Source organism: Haliotis rufescens, unplaced genomic scaffold, assembly GCF_023055435.1.
Source record: "Haliotis rufescens isolate VD_foot unplaced genomic scaffold, xgHalRufe1.0.p SCAF_59, whole genome shotgun sequence".
Lineage (NCBI taxonomy): Eukaryota > Metazoa > Mollusca > Gastropoda > Lepetellida > Haliotidae > Haliotis > Haliotis rufescens.
In genome coordinates this window covers 1,764,623-1,786,184 of record NW_025964323.1, presented here as the reverse complement: position 1 = coordinate 1,786,184, position 21,562 = coordinate 1,764,623, and the positions used below count along the sequence as shown (strand labels likewise).

At 38.2% G+C, this 21,562-nt stretch overlaps 1 protein-coding gene across 1 annotated transcript in view; it reads left to right on the top strand.

Annotated features, from left to right (window-relative positions):
• The window catches only part of LOC124142774 (folylpolyglutamate synthase, mitochondrial-like), a 57,954-nt gene that overhangs the window by 18,666 nt on the left and 17,726 nt on the right, over positions 1-21,562 (top strand). Inside the window, exon 4 of the mRNA XM_048385479.1 lies at positions 4,161-4,279. Coding sequence (XP_048241436.1) covers positions 4,161-4,279 — 119 coding nt within the window. The remainder of the gene's footprint in view (positions 1-4,160; positions 4,280-21,562) is intronic.

The window sequence follows — 21,562 nt, the reverse complement described above, 5'->3', positions numbered from 1 at the left end:
TAACAACAAACAAACAAATGAAACTGAGTTCGAACGTTCTTCACTTCAGCTAGAAACATTTGACCGACCCTGGTCATCCGATCCCGTTCGTCGCCTTTTACGGCAAGCTGAAGACCTATTCTACCCCGGATCTTCACGGGCAGGCAGATATTCGAATCATTGCTAAGTTTTCACGTTTTGAATCCCTTTTAAATCTGTTCTCCTACACATCCGTCCGAAAACAAAATATTTTAAGTTAATTATGTGTTGGAAACTGTTCCTATTATCTGTCAAATGGACGACTGAGCCTGGATTCAACGCCTCTTCTCAAGAACATTTCAGACCCGTGAAGATCCGGGGTAGAATAATCTTTGTTTGCTGTTTAACGCCGCACTCAGCAATATTCCAGCTATATGACGGCGGTCTGTAAATAATTGAGTCTGGACCAGACAATCCAGTGATGGAATATTGCTGAGTGCAAACAGACTGCACAAATCAGATGCACCAGACATCATATACAACTGTAGCCCGTTGGTACACAGACATTGTCGTAGTATGCATATAAATCCAAAGGCAATCAAAGTAGCTGAAAACTCTTCGATCATATGTTTAAGCCTTAAATTGTAAAACTCACTGTTTTCTATGTGGTACTTGTATTGACCAGGATGTTGCATACAAACATCCATATAGAAGTGTACTTCAGCCATGCGATGGCTCTTGAGTTCCAGGAAGTTACTCAACATATGTCTGCAATAGGGGTGTCACGATAAATCGAAATATCGATGTATCGCTATTGGTAAGAATTTAAAGTAAAAAAATCGATTGTTAAATCAGTTTACGATTAATAGTATTGATTTCAGTGAGGAATATCGATAGTTTCGATTGTTTTATAGTTTCAGTAAAATACACGCAATGCTGTTCAAATTTGTTTTTCTTTTGATCATGAGTGGTATTTATCTACACATGGTAATGTTAAAGTTTCTTTTTCTTAAATTATTAGGGTAAAGAAAAACAAATCAGTCATACCTCAAACTTTACTTTATATTTGTTGTTATGGTTATCATATTCAAAGAAAACTTCAGTTCCATGGTTTAATTCAACTCTAAAATCCATCTAAAACGATAGGTGCTTGCAATATCAATAGTTATCGCAATAATTTCTTTCAATATCAATATTTATTGCAATAGTGATTTCCAGACCAATAGTCACCCCTAGTCTGCAACATACTGTGTCAACAGGCAAGATGATTGGGCCAAGATGGTACAGTCAAGTATCGTGCCCATATACGATCTACCAGCTGAAGAAGCTATCCATCACCATGCTTGTGATGAGAATTTTCGGAGAGGGACATGTATAGCTGCAGCTTATATTTTACATGAGGAGGCTCCACCAAAGAAACGGAGACTTGGTCGACTGAAGTGTATATCCTAGATGACAGCATTTGAGATTGCCATTGATAATTTGGAAGAGAATGATGATAAACAATTCCTTTGGACAATTTGCATCACATTATGAAGTCAGTGAGTGCATTGAGTGATGATCAACTGTATGCTACATCTCAGCTGAAAAGGGAATTCATGAATCACAAAGGGAACAAGGTATTCATAATTACAATCAGGCAACAACCTAACATTGCAACTCTTCGGGCACACAATGTTGCAAAGGTGGACAAATCCGACATGAACAGTTTGATTAAAGTTAGGGGAGAATACATTCATATGCATGTAGAGAGCATGTCGAAACATGTTGTATATCTCGACAATGAGCAGATGGCATTGACTGACACCAATCTTGATTACCTGTCACATGCATTACGCATCCACCTTCAAGCTACCATCAAGAGCTAAAACAGTAAACTCCATACTGCGTCATTGGGTTAGGCAATAATGCATTCGACATGTCCCCATCATTTCTGCTTCCTCGGCAAGTTTGACAAAGTATCACACTATAACATAAATATGGTCATCGTAATTTAGTGGATATGATAAGCCAACTCGGTTTCAGTTCCTCGTAAATTTAGTGCAATACCAGGCTGGTTATAAAGATCATACCAGCAAAAGGATTGATGGCACTGGCTCAATCCATGCCATGGGCGAGATGGTGAAACAGAGGGTACCAAGAGTTACAAAAATCAACAGTGTCAAACTATTCTCACAAAGAAATCCAAAGGCAGTGCTGGCGAACACTTCTGTCTTGAAAAGAATGGCAAACTAGATATTTTGTGGAGTGCGCCACTTCTGTGTGTGTCGACCACTGTGCCCTAGTTGCATGCAGTTGCTCCTTTCTGACATTCAATACCCCAGGAAGGGCTCTGAGATATTCTTGTCGATTATCAACATGACACCAAGTGACGATTCCTGTGTCAGGTCAACGCTGGAATATATTTCGAAACATGCCAAACAACATGGAATCACACCGGTTATTACAATCGACCAACAACTTTGGTGAATTGCATACATGATCATTGAATCACGGTCAGGTGAAAGCCCATTGCATCAAATAGCCCTTGCCGTAGGGGGATTCCATACTGAGATGGGGTTTGTGGGCACAGTTGGGAATCTGATGGCTGGATCTGGGTTAAAGGAGATCATCTCTCAAGTATAACTAGAGGATAGTGCAGATCAGATTTCAGTGGTGCAAGCTGCGCAGGCTCATTTCTTGAGGAAACACTTCTGCAATGCTCTTATTGTGTTTGATGGTTATGGTGGTGTTTTTCGACCAAGCATGAGATCCAACAGAGGAAGAACTGGAAGAACAGAGAGATTCGAGTGGATGTGAATTTCACACCAGACATGATTCTGAAAATGAAGAAAAAGCCCTTTTGGCAAATGAAAGAAACAAACAGAAATTCATCACTCTGTCGGGGTCAAATATAGAAAAAGGTTGGTTTTCAGATCAAACACTTATTCGAATTGCAATGTCTGCCTATACACTGGCACAGCCTGTGGTAGTGGTAGGGAATGACACCGACTTCGCATCCTGTTGCAATATCACTTCAGACCCGATACCATGAGGCCATCTATCTTCAGACAAGTACAAAGATCATTGACATCTTCATCCTACAGATGATCCTTGATCCTAATCTCAGCCATTCTTTGCTCTTTGTACATGCATTGTCAGGGTGTGACACAACATCGAGGCCATGGTCTCAGGAATATTCAATGGTTTTCATGGTGACAGGTGGAAACCATGCAGAAATCGAGCAGGCTGGCAATCAGACACTTGCAATCCTCTACGGCTGTATGCCTGGCTTGGAATTGAATTCTGAACATGTGACAAAATTCACTGAGAAGGTATGTATCAAGCTCAAATTACCTACCCCTTCGACACCTTCCACCTACATCAGATGCTGCCAGATTACCCAGCCAACGAGTCTGACTCCAAGTGCAGACCTGGCTCGGCAACAATATGGATGCGACAGAATGGGGCTGGACGCTTCACAAGAGCAACAAGGGAAATACATTGAAACCAATCACAAGGCACCAAGCTGTCACTCCTAAATTTCTTTGGAAAATAATCAGATACAATTGCACTGTTAAGTCTGATAAAAAATTGTCTACAATGTACATCAGCATGTGGACAATGCAAAGGGATGACATGTTCAAATAGACCAAGTCATGACTTTTCCGACATTACTGAATAATCGTCACTTCATGTCCAGTATATGAGTGTGAATATTATCTTGAACTTTAGACATTTAAATTGATAGTAAGTTTCACTTGTAAACTGTAGTGTTGCAGGGTTATTCCCTCTTTTTAATTATAGCCTGTGTTAAGTATTTTGTAGTCCGATATGGAACAATTGCATTTTTTTCACTTTTCGGGCAGCCAGAATTTATTTTTGTGTAAGATTTCACTTCACAATTGTTGAAAATATATTCCCCTATGAAGTTGATTATAAATAGACTCATCATTCATGGTTAGATTTTGATTGATTCATTTTTTTTTTTAAATTTTCAATTTTCGTTTGTATTGATGGTGGCCATCTTGGATTTGACCTATTTTGGGTGTTTCCCCAAGTCAAATTTTGGAAAACCTTTTATTTTTAAAGTAGACCTATCAAGGAACTGAAGTGCGTTAAAATAAATTTTCCGTCAATTTTGTTGAACCTTCATGAAATGTAAACCTTTAATTAAGAATGGAAGCTGCTCATGTTTAGAGGTCTGTTCTTGCTCTCTACAGGTATCAGACCTTTCCAAACTGAACGTTCTGCACATCACTGGAACAAAAGGCAAAGGCTCAACCAGTGCTTTTTGTGAAAACATTCTTCGTCACAATGGCTACAAAACTGGCGTATACAGGTGAGGTCAACTCAAAGCATGACACCAACGTATTATGTTTTAATCTGACGTTTAAATATCTCAATGAACCGATGTGCAAACTGTATGAATTCTTACAAAAGTTTGCATATCGGTTATTTTATTCATACCTCAATAAACCGAAAAAAAACACAGTCAGTCCTTAAGTGAACGACAAATTCCTGTAGTTATATCATAATAACCGGCACATAACCACTTTGGTATAACCCCTGCGAAAAATGAGACCATATCTTGTTTCAAATATGAAGTTTTCACACAATACTGATAAACCATAACATAAACTCGCGGATATTTCTAAAATTCTTTCTTTGAAAATAATCACTCTCGATCATTTGCTGAAACAGATTCCTTTGGACAAATTAGTAATACAAATTATGAATGTAACACTGAAAATAACAACATATTCACTAAAAGGGTAAGCATGTCCTGTTCTATATAATTATTGCGAACCAACAAAATCTTCAGATTTTCAACAGAAGTCTTTGCTTCACCGTCAACAACACACAACCAGTTGTTCCCGTAATAGCACCAACAGCCTACACTTTTTTCTTGCATCGGTGGCAAAGCTCAAATGTTAGCAAACACTTTGAGAAGCCTCCTTATATAGTGCTACCTTTTAACCAGAAATGTGTAAAAAAACAGAAGTCCCATCACCGCAATATCTAGAAGTCCGGGAACCAATTACATACCACCACTCTAGTGCGGAACAAGTGTGATTTGAACTTACATGGGCCAAGTACCATACACTACATTTCAAAAGTAACTTCCCCTGTATCGCGAAACTATTTCGCGATACGTTCGTGAAAGTGCCGTGAAAGTATCGCGAAAGTGACTCGAAAATGGCGCGATAATACCGCGAAAGTGGCTAGAAAATGGCGCGAAAGTGGCGCGTAAATGGCGTGAAGTTTCGCGTTAGTGGCGCAAAAGTGCCGCGAAAGTGGCGCGATAGTGCCGTGAAAGTGGCGCGATAGTGCCGCGAAAGTGGCGCGATAGTACCGCGATAGTGCCGCAAAAGGGGGTAATAGTGCCGCAAAAGTGGCGCCATATTGGTACACTACATGTACATGTACACTTCAGAAATGCTGTCGCGTGTTACTTCCACATGTATATAGGATGCGAAGATACATGTACATGTATATTCATTCTAACCTGGAGCTATATTAAGCGTGTTCCTCTTGTTATATTTAGAGAGGTGTAGGTGGTTACATCCACTAACAGTACACTGCTTTACATGGATGTTCTTAAAAAGTGTATTTTTCGTGTATGAGAACGTAAGTCCCAATGGTGCCTGAATACACTGTTTTTTCTAGATTCACCCAGATTTTGTTTCTCGGTTCATCTGATTCATACAACTAAGGATTTACGTTCTGAAATGCTGAATGTTAACAGCGGCCATCACGGTCTCTGTTTCATTTCATTCAAGATTCAGGATAAACCACATTTCGGTTTGATGTGCCTATGAAGCTTATACTTCTGATATTGGGGTCTTTAAGTTTCCTTAAAACGAAGTAAAAATCAGATGATACACGGATGATACATACATATGCAAGGAAGAGAATTTATGGATGACAACTTCTTTAATATTAGGAACACATTGTTTCGGAGTAATATTTACTCCTTCCTCGAGTGAAGGAATAAGTATACACCCCGAAACGCTGTGTTCCCGATAATATACAATGTAGATGTTTCCCTTACATGTATGTGTTTCACTTCTAAATGCTTTTCAAAGTCATCATACATACATGGTTTTAAAACGATGGGTCAAATACTGCGTTGTTTATCTGTTCAACATAGTGGTAAGTTGTAAATTAGTTTCTGCACGTTAATCACTTGGTTTGTGCAAAGGATGATGCATGTACATGTATACAAATGTCGAGTGTTTGCAATCAGAGCTAGGTAACTGTAGTTGTGATTGGATGAATTCTTTATTCTCTAGACATTCGAGGGTAGATCGGACCGAAGCATTAATCACAATGAACAATATACTCAGAATATCTACTCCAATAAAAAAGCAACCCACGGTTTATTGTGTAACTTATAGCGAGACAACTCGGATAATTAATTACATTGTCTACTCACAATGCTAAGCAGGTGCACGAAATAAACAGGAACACTTATATAACATCACAAACGAGGATGATGAAACCCACCTTCCAGCAATTTGTATTCATAATGCCTATCAAAGAGACGCTTGTATATTGGTGTAGGGTAGATTCAGCTGTGCACAGAATTGAATCACAGCGTTAACCAATGGCATTTAAGACGTCCTTACACTTAAGAACACATGTAATGCTCATTAGGATAGAAGCGCAACAGATATGAACGATATCGACAGGTTTGTGCGAGGATCAAGGATTCCCAGCTATTTGCGACACAAGATAATACTTCTTCGTCAACAACATCTCACATATCCTGTGATACAAGCGAGATTGCTACAAGAAGATATGTGGAAAGTCTCAATAAAATCACTTCAGATGACCTCCAGAAGATAGAAGGAAACTGGTCGGCAAGGAGCGGCAGACCTCGCATCTTGACGGATTCTGACATCAGCTACATAGACGGCGTTATGCACTCAGATGACGAAACGTCCTCTCCTGAGTTACAACGTCTGCTTGAAAGTAAAAAGGGTAAATCTGTTTAAATGGTTACAATTTGTCGTGAACGGAACAGACTCGGCTGGGTTCAGAAACAGACTCGATACTGTCAACTCATTCGCCAACCGAACCGCGTGAAACGAAAACACTTTTGTGAGCAGGTCATGACGTCGAATGATACATTTGATGATGTCATATTCACGGATGAGTGCACAGTGAAGCTAGAGTCAACGCTAAAGAAATGTTTTCGGAAGAAAGGGAGTCCACCAAAATTTAAAAGCCGCCCAAAACATCCATATCAAGTACATGTTTGGGCAGGGATTTCAAGACGTGGCGCAACAGATATTTGTCTCTTCACGGGGACTATTGACAGCGAGGCTTATCAAGACATTCTAAAGGAGTTCTTAGTGCCTTTCATTCAGGACAAATACCCAGATGGTCATAGACTAATGCAGGACAACGATCCCAAGCATACCAGTAGGAGTACAACACAGTGGCTATCTTCAAACGGGATCCACCACTGGCCAACGCCTCCAGAATCTCCAGATCTCAACCCAATCGAGAAAGCTTGGGCTTCGTTGAAATGGCATATTAGACGTCGGGTGAAACCGCGAACAAAGGATGAACTTATAAATGGCATTTATGCATTCTGGGCAACGATGGATCCAGGAGCATGCTGCAGACTTATCCGTGGTCTCGACACAGTTCTACCAAGGGTGTTAGAAGTAGATGGCGCTGCGTCTGGGTTTTGAACGCACTTTTGTATTCCTTATTTTTCAAAGTGCCAGCTGTAAAAATGCGTTAGGAATTAATAATGAATGCAATTACGAATGCGTCTAAACAACTATGATACCAAATAACCAATAGAAGTATTGGTTGTTATTAAATGTTGATCACCATAATGAATATCTTCTGTCTTTATTGTGCCAAGACTAAAGTCTATTCTTTTTACACAAAATACTTGGGACCGCATAATAACACATTACAATGGACGCTAGTTCATGTATATGAGGCGCAGTGTAGCAATCACACGTTTTTTTTATTCCGTGGAAAAGAATTCCAGTTATCAGGGATCAAATATATTAATGTAGTTTCTGTTGTTAGGATATGGAAATAAAAATAACAAGTTTAACAGACGGACAAACATTATATTTTCGTATATCATGCTCAAAATAAGAGCTATACATAAAAAATAGTATAGCGACAGGCATGTGCCGATACAAAACTTAAGGATACAAAATACTTTAATATACAAAAAGGTCAGTTTTTATGTACACATTAGCCACTAGGGGTCGACCAATAAGCGACAATGACGTTTTCGGCTGTTAATGAAAGTTCATTTTCTTATGGACTGTGCTCACTACCGGGCGTTGTTTTTAGACGATCATGGTTGATGTTTGCACACGATTCCGCCAAAAGACACTATTACATGAAGTGACGAATAAAACTGATTTCAAGGGATTAATTTTAACAAAAAATTTATGTACACGGGAAAACTGGGAATAACTGACTTACCTAAATACACTTGTTTTGACATGTTACTTGAAAGCATTGATGGGTTTGCATTTGAGAGTAACTAAATATATTTAGCATGGAAAATAGCAGTCAAAATCCCGCCATCCTATATATATATATATATTCAAAGGCAATTGCATATATCTCTACAGAGGTGGAAATGGACATTGAAAACCAACGTGACGCTACTAATTGAACAATATTTAAAGTTGTTTTCGACTAGACAGGGTTGAAGATAAAGTTAAAGTTGTGAATTATTAACAGCAGATACATAGGATAAGTAACATTACATTTCATTTATATCATTGGTGGAATTTCAATTCCTTTCATTCGCCGACCCCACACGTATCTGTTTACTTGATTGATGGCGTCTACACATTCTTGTTTTTCCTTTGCTTTGTCCTTGGGTGGGAAGGTATTGAATACGATATCAAATATCATGGCCATCTTTGCGATGTCAAATGGCTGGACAGTGACGTTCTGGCCTGACTTTATCATCCCGTACACATTTCTTTTATACGTTTCTCGCAGGGTGAAAACAGTTTTATAAAGTTCTTTTGCCAGCTGCTTACGGCTCCGTCCACCTCGCTGCCTTGCTTCTTCTACTACGTCCTGTTGAGTATTCCGTGAGTCCAGGGAGGTTTTAATGTTGATATCGCATATTTTGCATGGCAAATCTGCTACCCGCAGATCCCAAAATCTGCTTTCTGTGATGATGTTAGAGTGCGTTGATGTTATGGACGTGGCGGATGGCATTAGAGTGAATGTCGTTGAGAGGGGAGATGATGATAGTGGTGGTGACGACAATGCATTGTGTAACGGAGACAGGGCAGGTAATGGAAGGACTGATATTGGTGAAGGCGGCGTGGTGTCAGAAACCATCGACTCTACCAACAGTCGCAATTCCTTGATTTCCTTTTTGAGGCTGGCGACTTCAAGTTTCAGTGTGACGATATCTGCGTCACTGGAAGGGTCAGACAGTCCTGTTGTTGAGGTAGATGCATGGCGTGGTGATCGTGATGTACACAGGGTCGTTTCAGGCGATGCAAGTGGGGAAGTTGGAGGAGACGATGCATTCGTCGACTGGCCTGATGCCGGTCCTCTTCCAAGAATCAGGAACTATAACGATGTGAAGAAGATTGTTAGGTCATACAACATACATGCACGGGCAACTCAGGTTATAACTTAGCTACCAACTTGCTCATACTTTCTCAGAAGTCTGGTTAATAAGACGAGATAAATTCTTTACTAAAATAATTAGTCATGACAGTAATGAGAAGGAAACCTAAATTCACCTTCTTCCCAGGATTTGTCCTTTTCTTGGTTCGCTCTTGCTCTTGCTGCATATCCTATGAGATACAAAATTAATATATATTACGAAATGTTTTAGGACATCATTTGCAGAGAAACGAAAAGAGAAAGTGAAAATTTATATATAACAGTTACTAAATATAATCCACACAACCATGCAGTAATGTAAACGCTACAAACCTCTCGTTTCCTCTTTCTTATACTGGTCGTGCGAGTACCCTGAAATTAAAATGAATCGGAATAAAATGCAAAGGTTATCAATGGTGAAAAAACATCGTATGTTAAGTTCGTCAATCAATAAGTTATTGCCATTTTTTCACAGCTTTATATAATTCACTGTGTAAGTTATCATTCGTTTCATGGGTCATGTCTGTTCAGGTGTAAACACATCAATTTATGATATATATACAGGCCGCTTTCTGATGTAATTACATACTTGCATATGAAGCTGTTGAAATCATTGTCAAAGTAAGTCAAATGGATTACATGCACAGATAATCTATGCAATATGCATTAAATTCCAATTGGAACATTGGCATTAAATATTGTTGCTGAATTGAATAATGCCAATTTAAGATCTACTAGTATTTTATAATCAGAGCTTCATTGTACCTCCAGATTATTTCATTTATAACAGTTTTCCGTGAGTGACATATTTTCTTATTTTAATTGACATCCTCCCTTTGTATCTCTAAATTAACAAATGTACGTCTAACGTGTACATTTTCAGTTATTCAGTCATTACTATGTAATATTCACCATTGTAGAAGGGACAACAACCTCTGGCGGAGACTTGGGGGGAAGTGTCCATGTTGGATCACGGCCTGTATCACTTTCATTCCCGCTCTCACTGAGGTACAGTTGAAAGCTTTCAACCTGAATGAAAGATTCATCATTAGTCAATGGAGATAGAACAGTTTTAAATTAGGTGAAGTTCTTGTCATCGAAAGGTATTAAAAACTAATATAGAACTGTAGGGTGTACGCCACGGCGTGTATAGTTACCTCTGAACCTGTCTCTTCTGGTGTACACGAAGCTGTGTGTCTGGATTGATGGTAACCCTGGAAAACAATGTCAACTGTACATAAGCATATACGAAGCCAAGGCTACAATTGTGTGTATTGTAGTTTACACAATACTATTTGGAAACAAATTGACATTTCAGTATAGAATTCGATATAAATATTTTTTTTACAAAAGTTACATTCGTGCTTCTCGACTACCTACAAATTGTCATTTAGAAAGTGGTCACAAATGTAACAAATGTTATATTTGGGAAACAACTCTCTTAGTACAGATTATCCTACTTTTTGGACAGGTATTTTATATATTATGATGGTATTACAGGAACTGGCGTTGTACTAGGAATACAATGATAATCTTGAAATTAAGACCAACCAGACAGAATTGCACAAGATTAACGAGAGCCATCCTGCATCTATATATGTACAAGGCTACTCTTGTTTTAATAACGATTTGGTACACGTGGACATTGTTTGCACTTACTGTTAAGACAATGTCCTCGTACGGAATGCATCGCTTTTTTGACGTGATGATCATTCCTAGGAAAGGGTCATTAACGTACACAGATGCATCGAATACCCTCCCATTGACACGATGAAAAAAGCAATCCCCTCCAGTCAATTTACGCGATTCTTCGGATGCCTGTGTTCCCTTTGGTTGACGACGATCAACCAACCGTTCAGGTACGATGGTCCTTGTGAATCCTGAACATTCATAACATAAGTAAGTTATATATTGGAGTTATTCTAATAGTATAATAATCGTATGTACGTGTACAAAACGAGTGATAAGACTATAATATTTGTGTGCTCACACTTCCTTGTTTCAAATGTTCCACGTAGTGTCATGGTGAAGGTCGTAACATAGATGTTAAGAAACGCATTTCCTGCTCATATTTAAAACGATTGCCATGAAGCAAAGAAAAACTCTTGATTTACGTGGCGTAAAATACATTGGTATATGTATCGTTGATTGGGGATACATTTTAGAGAATACTCGATATGATTTGCTTACCTTTATCTAAACAATAGAGATGGAAATCCCAAACGAATCTCCATGATTCTAATGAGTGATTCGCCCTGCATTTGTTGTTCTCCAGCAGTCAATCGGCTCAAAACTCCTTGAGACAATACGTTGTTCTGGTCGTAGATTTCAAGGAGCAGCACAGCAAGTTTTTGTTCAACTGTAGGGCTAAACAGCCTGGGTCCAGGTAAACAGTTCCTGCTCTCTCGGTTTCCCCGGATAGTCACTGCACTGAATGTGTCATCGTCCAGCTGACTAAGGAATGACGAAACTTCATCTTCCATGTTGCCTGTAATTGACATATCATATTATAGTGATCCCATTGTCTGGTATGTCGCAAATGCCAAAATGACAGAGCAATATTCTCTGAAGTATAAATAGTTTAGGGTTTTCACGCATCTACAGGTTCGTCGTGGTCATGACATAACTGATCACCTGTATGGCCTTCTTTAACACATCATTACACATTATTATTGATTTTATACTCCCGTGAAAAACACCGCCAGACGTACTGTGGTACTGATGGCAAACCTTTTACCACGCCTCCCCAATGTCTACATGTGTAGACTATAGAAAATATCAGATTGTTAGCTAAGGATCTGACCTAGTGTAGCATGTGCATGTTATGTCTCTCATGTAATATATATTCATAACAATCTGGGAATGTGAGCCATATCATCATAAGTACATACTGCATCGACTGTTGTGTTGATATTATGGCATTTAAAATTTATAGGTTAAATTATCATATTTTACGGTCTGGTTTTCGGTTTCCTGCAGCTATTTCAAACGTATCACTGTGTAATGTATGTATATTGTCTTATAAACATGCGAATAAACATTTATAAAACAGAAACGTACCTATGGAAATCCAAGTGTTCCATTTCTTGGGGAAGTTGTCGAAATGGACGTTGACTTTCCTACAAACTAGGTCAACATCCACTACACACCCGGATCTCCACTTGCCGGATTCGGTGTCAAGAGCCTGAACACGAGTGCCAACACGTACGCTAGTGGTCTCCTCCATGGTTTGGGATGTTCAGCTATTTTCGTTGAAACGTTATTTATAGTCATTTGACTCAAAGCCGTTGGTAAATAAGCCGTTACCAATCAGTGCCAATGACCACTCTCTGCAAACACGAAAACGTCGTTTTTTTCCGTATCTGGTCAAAATTGATTAATTGGTCAGCGTCTAGAAAGTGTCCAGAAAAGGGTCGAGTTTTTCAAGCGTAAAATGGACGGAAAAACGATGCTTTTTGCTCCGCCTTGTACAACTGTTAACGGCCAATCAGATGGGGCTGGTCCCCCGACGCAAGTGATGTCCAAGGCTTCCTTTCGGAAGCTTTAGGTTTCGTATTTCTGGCATGCCTTGCTCTAGTATCTGTCGCGCGCAGTGCAGCGAGATTTGCTGATAAGCTAGTTTTAGGATATGTTACATGTTAATGGAATTCAGACACGCGCCAAGAAGTCAAACCAAACAATGTTACTAAGTTTATTGTGGTAACGGCTATGTACAGTTACCCCTATCGGATAATGGGTTGTGTTTCATTTGGTTATAACAATAACTGATTTTTTAATGTGAAGTTTACAAGATATACGACTTGGACGCGAGGTCGGTCAGATGACGTTCTTCACGTGACTGTATTCTTGAAAAGGCGTAAACACTGACTCCTTCCACATTCCTGGGGAAAACCCTTGGAATTCGTGGTTGCAAGCCCATTTAAGGATACCCTCGCTACAACCCATCCCAGAGAGAAAAAACACGAAAAAAAATCCAAACTGTCGCAGTGACAATTTACAGAAATCTATGAATTTACCTAAGTATCTATTTGACACATCTTCACAATCACCTTTCAATGATCGGCCAATTGATCAGTGATGCCAAAGGCTTGAAATAGCCACAGGTTAATTAACAACTTCGAAAATATCTCCCGTTACGTTTATCGTGTCGGCCATTTTGACGTATTGTACTTGATGTAAATGTATTACGACGCTCTGTCATTGTAATTGACTTACTGAGGTAATTCTGTAAAGGATCTTCTCATCTAATGAGGATATTGTTTGGAATATATTTCTTGTAAACTTACTAAAACATATGTTCCTCGCTTTGGGGGGAACTATTTTATTCCGGGGTGGCCCATTAAATCTAGTAGTAAGTCAAGGCACCATGCGTGATCTGTTATTTTATGTGTTTAAATTACGATTTGGGGCGTTAATAAAATACACTGACGCAAGTATATTCTATTCAAATCAATTGGATAATTGAATATGCTTTCTTTTACATATTACATAACATCACTGCACAAAATATGAACAGTTGCAGTAACACACTACGGTAATCGCATTAAACATCATTTTCAACTGTACAGTATTTCAGTATTTCAGTTATATCATGGTGTATCAGACTGATGTGGGATAAAAATCCGAAGTGGTTCAGGTCATCCAATGGATGTTCGGGAAAAGGTGAGCGTATCCTGCCACACAAGTGGCACCCGTCACAAACACATACAAGGACAAGTCAATTGTTCACCTGAACAAAGCACGGAAACACACAATGATGCCCGTCCTCAGTTTTACCGAGCATGTAAATTATTTTGTCCGTCAAAAACATGGACGAGTATAAACAATATGTTCATTCACGTAATACATGTCATACATTTGACAAAATAATCGGAGCATTATTGTTAATCACAGCGTATGCAGTTGAACTCATCACCCATCCCATTATTGATAACCCTTCTTGAAGATCTATGAAATCAGAAGCTGCAACACTCTATCTTTTAACTGGCATGTCAGACTTCTATTTCATTACTCAGTTTTATTTGCACGGATTACTATGGAAGGGACATTGTCTCGTTGTCGCATTGTCGCATTGACGCCTTTACAAAAACAAGCAAAACGTGTCAAAATTAACAAAAGCGCGACAATTGGCCATTTGTCGCATTGTCGCGTGTTCGCATTGTCGCTCTTTGATAATCCATTTCTTTATTTTACAAAAGGGCGACGATGCCGGAACGCGACATTTCAAGGTCAAAATATGTCTCGTTGTCGCATTGTCGCCCCATCACAAATGTGTATAAAAGGCGTAAAGTTCAGTTATTGTTACAGTTAGGAAGCTCAACCTGATAAATGTACGTCTTGAAATGAAAACACAAGTCCGTCCGCGAGTCCATAACGTTTTATTGTGAGCTCTTCTCTAAAATGCTTAGTGTTCAACTCCCAGTTCCAAACACGTAGTACCTCCTCAATAATCCACATACCTCCAGTGCAGTGGTCTTCCGGAAGATCTTACTCTTGACCGTATTAGACAACTGACGAGTGCACGCCTGACCTGTGACCTCGTTGCAACCCTCGTGATGTGTTTGCCGAAGGGAGAGGTGTAGGAAATGTGTGCTCCAGCCCAGCGCAGAGCTCGCGACACACTTTATACTGATGTATACAGTATATTGCAGTTGATATACTGTATACTGCATGTGATACTTATTTGTGGAAATGTTACAACTTTCAAGATTCAAGATTCAATTTGCATATATTTCATATACAACAGACCGCCGTCATATATCACTGGAATACTGCTGAGAGCGGCGTTAAACCAAATTGTTTTCATAATGGAGCGCTGCAGTCATTTAAAATAGAACCGTATACATGTATGTACATGTAAATGTAGTACCAACTCACTCTATTTGTTTCGAATATTCAGCAGAAAATATATTATTAACCAGGTCTTTGGGAAAAGATAACAGATTTTTATAAGCAGCCACATAGGGATGATAAAGGACCCCTTGCTGGTTAGGTTCTTGTTTACTTAAGAGCAAAGTTGGCCATGTTAGATGATATAACCAAAATCCAGGCGCTCCGGCGGGGGGCAAGCTGGTCTTGTTAGTGTATGGTATGAGCTGTGACGTTGACCCAAGAGAATAATGTAAAACATGAGACCAACTCAAGTCTATAATGATTGGGAAAGTCTAGATTTCCACAGCTCTAGCCTGAAATTAAGAATTGTTCTATGCTCCATTTTAATTGTATTATTTTCATTTTTTTAGACATGGATGGACCAACCAGGAAAGAAATTGAGGGAATATTAATATCACATGTTACCACTGATCCAGTTAAATTCATCACACAATAATAAATTAGTATTTGACATTACGGCATTTGATTATTAGGGCATGATCATGTACATGTTCACTGTAGTAATGTACACACCAGTCAACTTGATCATAATTTTTATCAAAGTGTAGCGTGGCATCAACGATTACTTTATGATATCCTCACTTGTCATCGATGTATTGACATCGAACAATGGACGGCAATTCGAAATTCTTATGGATAGCTTCAATAGGGACATCGCCGGTGTCAGTACAATTTTCCGAGTTTAAATAAGTATCTACAAAATATAATCTGAAGCAGACAAGAACAATATTTTTTTATTAATGCTTACTTTCATGGATAGAATTAAGGCAATCTAGGCTTGCCAAATCGTTCTAGACTTGAGCTGGATTCCTTTTAAATTTATTCTGTATGGTCTGGGAGACGAACGGGCGTCAGTATCGCACGGAGAACTGGGACAGCCTTAATCAGTGTAATCGGATATGTTGTGGAGTTTCGGCTTTGGGCTATTTGCTGAATATATAGAATTGCGAGTTATGTATACTCTGTATTCTTTCGTCATGGTAGCATATATATTTTCTATGTTGCTTTTTGAATTATCCACAAATAATGAGAACTAAAATGTAAACCTCTCTCTGGAGATATGCAATAATACTACTGAAGGGCATATCTGAAAAATGGGACTTCTCGACAAATATTTCTTTCTGAAATACTACCCGTTACAGGCATTCTGATCATTATATCATACTTTGTACAGTTTAAAAGTCAAAAAATGGCAAATTGTGTATCTTTCTACATTTTGAATTAATTATATTTTCTGAAATAAAACCTTAGCATCAGATAGTGATATACACGAATATGATCTATACTATTATAAATGAATTATCAATTTCGTATTATGAATTAGATAAACAGAAATATGATAGTAAAACAAATTATTTTAATCTATTCTTGTGAGTAGGTAACGAGAGATCTAGGCAACGCACTAACGTAGCCATTTATGAAAAATGAAATATTAAAAGTTTAGGGGTTTGAACATGCACATTGAATGACAGGGAAGAAAGCAACGCAATAATTAAATTATGAATCAAATTATGTTATAAATATAACAGAATATTTAGAAAATATAAGTTTAATTTCTCATTGTTGGAAGGTGTTTAATAATTATATAGATTTTGTTTGATTGTTTGTTGTTTAACGCCGCACTCAACAATATACCAGCTATATGACGGTGGTTCGTAAATATTCCAGTCTGGACCAAACAGTTTAGTCATTATCATCAAGAGTACCGATCTACGCATTTGGGATACGATGACATGCATCAACCAAGTCAGCGAGCCAAGTCGCCTTCGTAGAAGCATGGGTTGTTGAATGCCTATTCTAACCCGGATCTTCACGGGTATTTTTTTAAATAATAAGGTACAATGAAATTCTGTATATGTCCATAATAAGTGTGTATAAGTAGATGGATAATATGTCCATACACGCAAAGTAAATGGTATATGCATTAATTTAAATTCAAATGATTCAATGATGAGTTCTTTCACAAGTCCATATTTCAAGGCATGTATTTGATATTCATAATAACTCCACAAAAGCAACACAATGGCAACCAAACGGTACCAGCATCACAGATACCAATAATACATGAGATACATATAATTACTTTAAAGTTAAAACATGTATCTAAATAGAAAATTAGAAGGATACACTTCCGACATTTGTCGTATTTTGTTTTCGTTTGGAGAGAGAAGTTGTGATTGGTATCTGATGGGTGCAAACAGGTGTTCCCTTCCGCCCAGGCCTTGCGGCAATGCTATAGCCCAAAATGAAACAAGCCTTGTTCAACAGGTTCAGACTCAAATTTCTATCCAACTTGGGCTCCTTTTAAATTTAAATATAATTTCTCGTGTCGATATGTGTCAGAAGAAATGAAATATTACAGCACTGGTGAGTAGGTTATATGCGCATGTCAGCGTCGATCCTATAATATCCTTTTATGCAAAATACATATATACTGATGAATTAAGGTAGTAATACTACGTAAATATATGTCCAGATGCATACATTAGTATCATCTCGTGATCTTAATTCGTGCTTTGAGCCCTCTTTCTACCGGAGATTCTGGGGTGTTACATCACACCAGAAAGCCAGGTCCAAATTCAAGTCATAATTTCATGGTCCGTCTTGTATGTTGGAAACCAATATCACAATATGGCTAAATATTGCTGAACGTGGTATTAACCCGATTACTCACATAATTATTCCATTTTCTACAGTCATCTACGAACACTATCTTTAAGGAGGTATATCTGTATCATCCAAATGTCCATACATATATGTAAACTTTTTTATGTATAAAGCACTCTTCCTTAAAAGGTAAATGTTAAGCATTTCCTATGTATGGATTTATATAATGTAATAGCGTTTTAATGTAATGCTGATGCAGTGAACGTACCACAGACCTAATGCTAGAATAACATCTAATTTCTGAAATGAACATATTTTACAGAAAAAAACCAGTTGTTTAAACAATACTTATAAAATATAAGAACAAGGAGCCAAGAGCCAAATATTGGGCTGTGTTGGACATATTTGTTTCAGGGTCTTATGACAGACAAACCTGATGCCTTTAAGTATAAAGATAAGTAAGTATAGATGTTGTACATATTCAAATATGTTCGTGATTAACCCAACCTTGAAAAATATTGAAACATGAGTGGTAACTATTTATGCCATTATTTCAAATTAGAATGAGAGCACATCAGGAAAGCATGGTACTTTAATATACGTATCTTGTTAACCCAATATTCTTTTTTTAAGTAAGAGCAGCATGTATATCGAGAGTATGGGTTTGGTGCGTGACTTATCACACAGTACTTTCAGAAAGTGTGCATATTCTGTTTATCGGCAATAAATAACATAAGACGATTCATACGGGTGAATACGATTTACTTCAGAACTAGTATAGATTATTTAAGGTTAGGGGGAAATGTATGTAATTAACAGAACTTTGGCCGGGTTTGAAGGATTTGGGTCCTGGCTTGGGCTTTGTGTTGGACGTGTAGACGGCATTTCCAGGTTTGACGTATCAATGACAAAAATGATGTCAGATGCAATTCTCTGCCTTTTCGGGTGAACAATTGGCTTGCCTTTGGATGTGTTTGTGGCGGGTGCCACTAGTGGATCGGAATTAGCTCGCGTTTTTGCAAGCATCCAATGTCATCATTTATTATGATGAATCATGAAACATGCTCCTGATGTTGTCGCAATGGTGCAGTTGGCGCTACTTTTGACAAGGGTTCCTCATGATAATGGAAATGCTTATGTCTCTTTTGTTGACCGATAAACATGAAAAGATATAATGTTAGTGTATATGGTCATGTAATTAAGAAACAAACGACGAGTGGGAGTTGTTTATTGTACGATAAACAACGACCGAGACTCGTTTATTTCTATATGAGATATCAACAGTACGTACAGCCTCTTTTAGGGTGTTAAATTAGGAAAAAATACACGCTTTACAATATTTACCCGTACTTAAATAATGATGATTCCTTGAATAGAATCCGACAGCGGCCATGCTAGATAAATCCATTTTAGGATTTGAGTTTGGTCCCGCATATTCTCACAATTTTCTCGTCAATCATCTGTACCTTTTCTCCCAATACCGATTGTCATATCACTCATTTTCGGATTCTCCAGCAACATTTATTGAGAAACAACTCACTAGACACATACCTCTAAAAAATAAGGTCAAATTTACAAATTTTACTTTTCAAGTTGCGAGTGCATGTTCGAATCTCAATAAATGACGTCATGATAGAACAATGTTTTATCGTGAAATAAATATCGCTTCCTTCTTTGTTCTTTGTGATTTATCGCGTAGCTATCTTATATCATCAAATGCCAATTTCTAATTGCTTTATCATGACGTATCCGTGTCATGTAGTAATAACATACACAAATATCGTTGACTTCGACGTTGAATAGTGTCATGAAATATGATTATCCTCTTGTGTGCAATATTTCTGGTTGATAAATCTAACATATTCTTACTTTAAGAATAGCGACTATACATTATTATCTATCCCTTATCAGGTCTCTGTAACATTTGCAAAATGATACAAATATAAAAATACAACTGAACCTAAATGTAATGTTTTAATATCCTTACGTTGCTGAGTGCAGCATTTAACAACAAACAAACAAAACATAATATCTTTAAGAATTATGTTAACAATTCCGATGCTAAAAATAATCTCACAATCTCCATACCTCTTTCTCTCTATGAAAACATAATAACTTTTTTTTAAATAATCTGAAGGTATAATAATGGCAATACTATCATAATTATCATCATTATTTATGTTACTTATCCTCAAGTGAAGTAGTCCTCCACACTATACATTCAGTGAAGAAGCCCATGAACATATGAACTATGTAACATACATTCATGGAAATTAGATGAACAGTTGAAGTAAGCAAATGATATTATTCGGTCGAACGTCTATCAGCCATCTATTCTATTCATGAAGAACATTTCACGTGGGACCAACAGAGGGAATTATGACTATCGACTTGCTAATTATTTTTTATATTCATGCCAGCTCAAACGATCTATTGGCTTGATTTATTGTTATGGTATCCACAAAATAAGTAGGATCCGATTTTTTCCGTTTTTGTTGAAATAAAACTGAATAATATTTGCTGTTTACATATCAAAGTTTGCCAAATTGTTACAAAATGTTTGCCCACAGCAAGGCTACGTATCCCCAACATATTGTGCTAGGCACAGTATCACTGGACTGAGGGAGGGCGGTATTCCTCCTTGTGGGTCACCTGCTTGGCAATATGGGACGGGAAAACTGCAGGGGGTGAGGGCAGTTAAGTTGATGGTACAGACAGATAAGAGAGATCATTTTACAAATGTGAAACCTCAGTCCACAAAGGAAGAGGCGAAAGCTGAAACTTGGTGAGGTTTACAGAACAAAGGCAGTTATTTCTAGTTTCTTACTGACTCTCGAAGATACATTTAATAAAACAATTAATGCGCGCGTGCGTGCGTGCGTGCGTGCGTGCGTGTGTGTGTGTGTGTGTGTGTGTGAGGTAGAAGAAGAATTGTACACCATAAAAATGGCTACGTATGTAGTTGGGGTAGATATGTTGAATGCCCGGTCAGTATGACCTTTGAGTCACTACAGTTTCAGTCATTAAAATGCGTAAAACAGTATTTGAGTGAAAGAAAACACTAGTCTATAAGTTAGTGAAACAAAAGACCTCAGTACAGGGACATCCAGTCCCCCAATCCCAAGTCTGCATGTATCAATACTCATACCTGCCACATCCTCAACCACTTAACTTACTCACACAATCATCTGACAACATGTTCGCCAACCCTCGTATCACAACGCATGCACGCATGCACGCACGCACACACGCACACACGCACACACACACACACACACACATCACATTCTTCTTTCCCCACCATTATGTCTACGTCAGCCATCATGGATCCATGCGCATGCTTTCATACATAATCCATCCTCCCAGCATTCCCCAACATCCATCGAACTATAACTATATCCGCCCTCATGTATCGGTATTCGTGCTTTCTTTCATACATACACCCCCTACCATGCCCCTACATCCATCGCAGTATAACTATGACTATAACCGCCTTCGT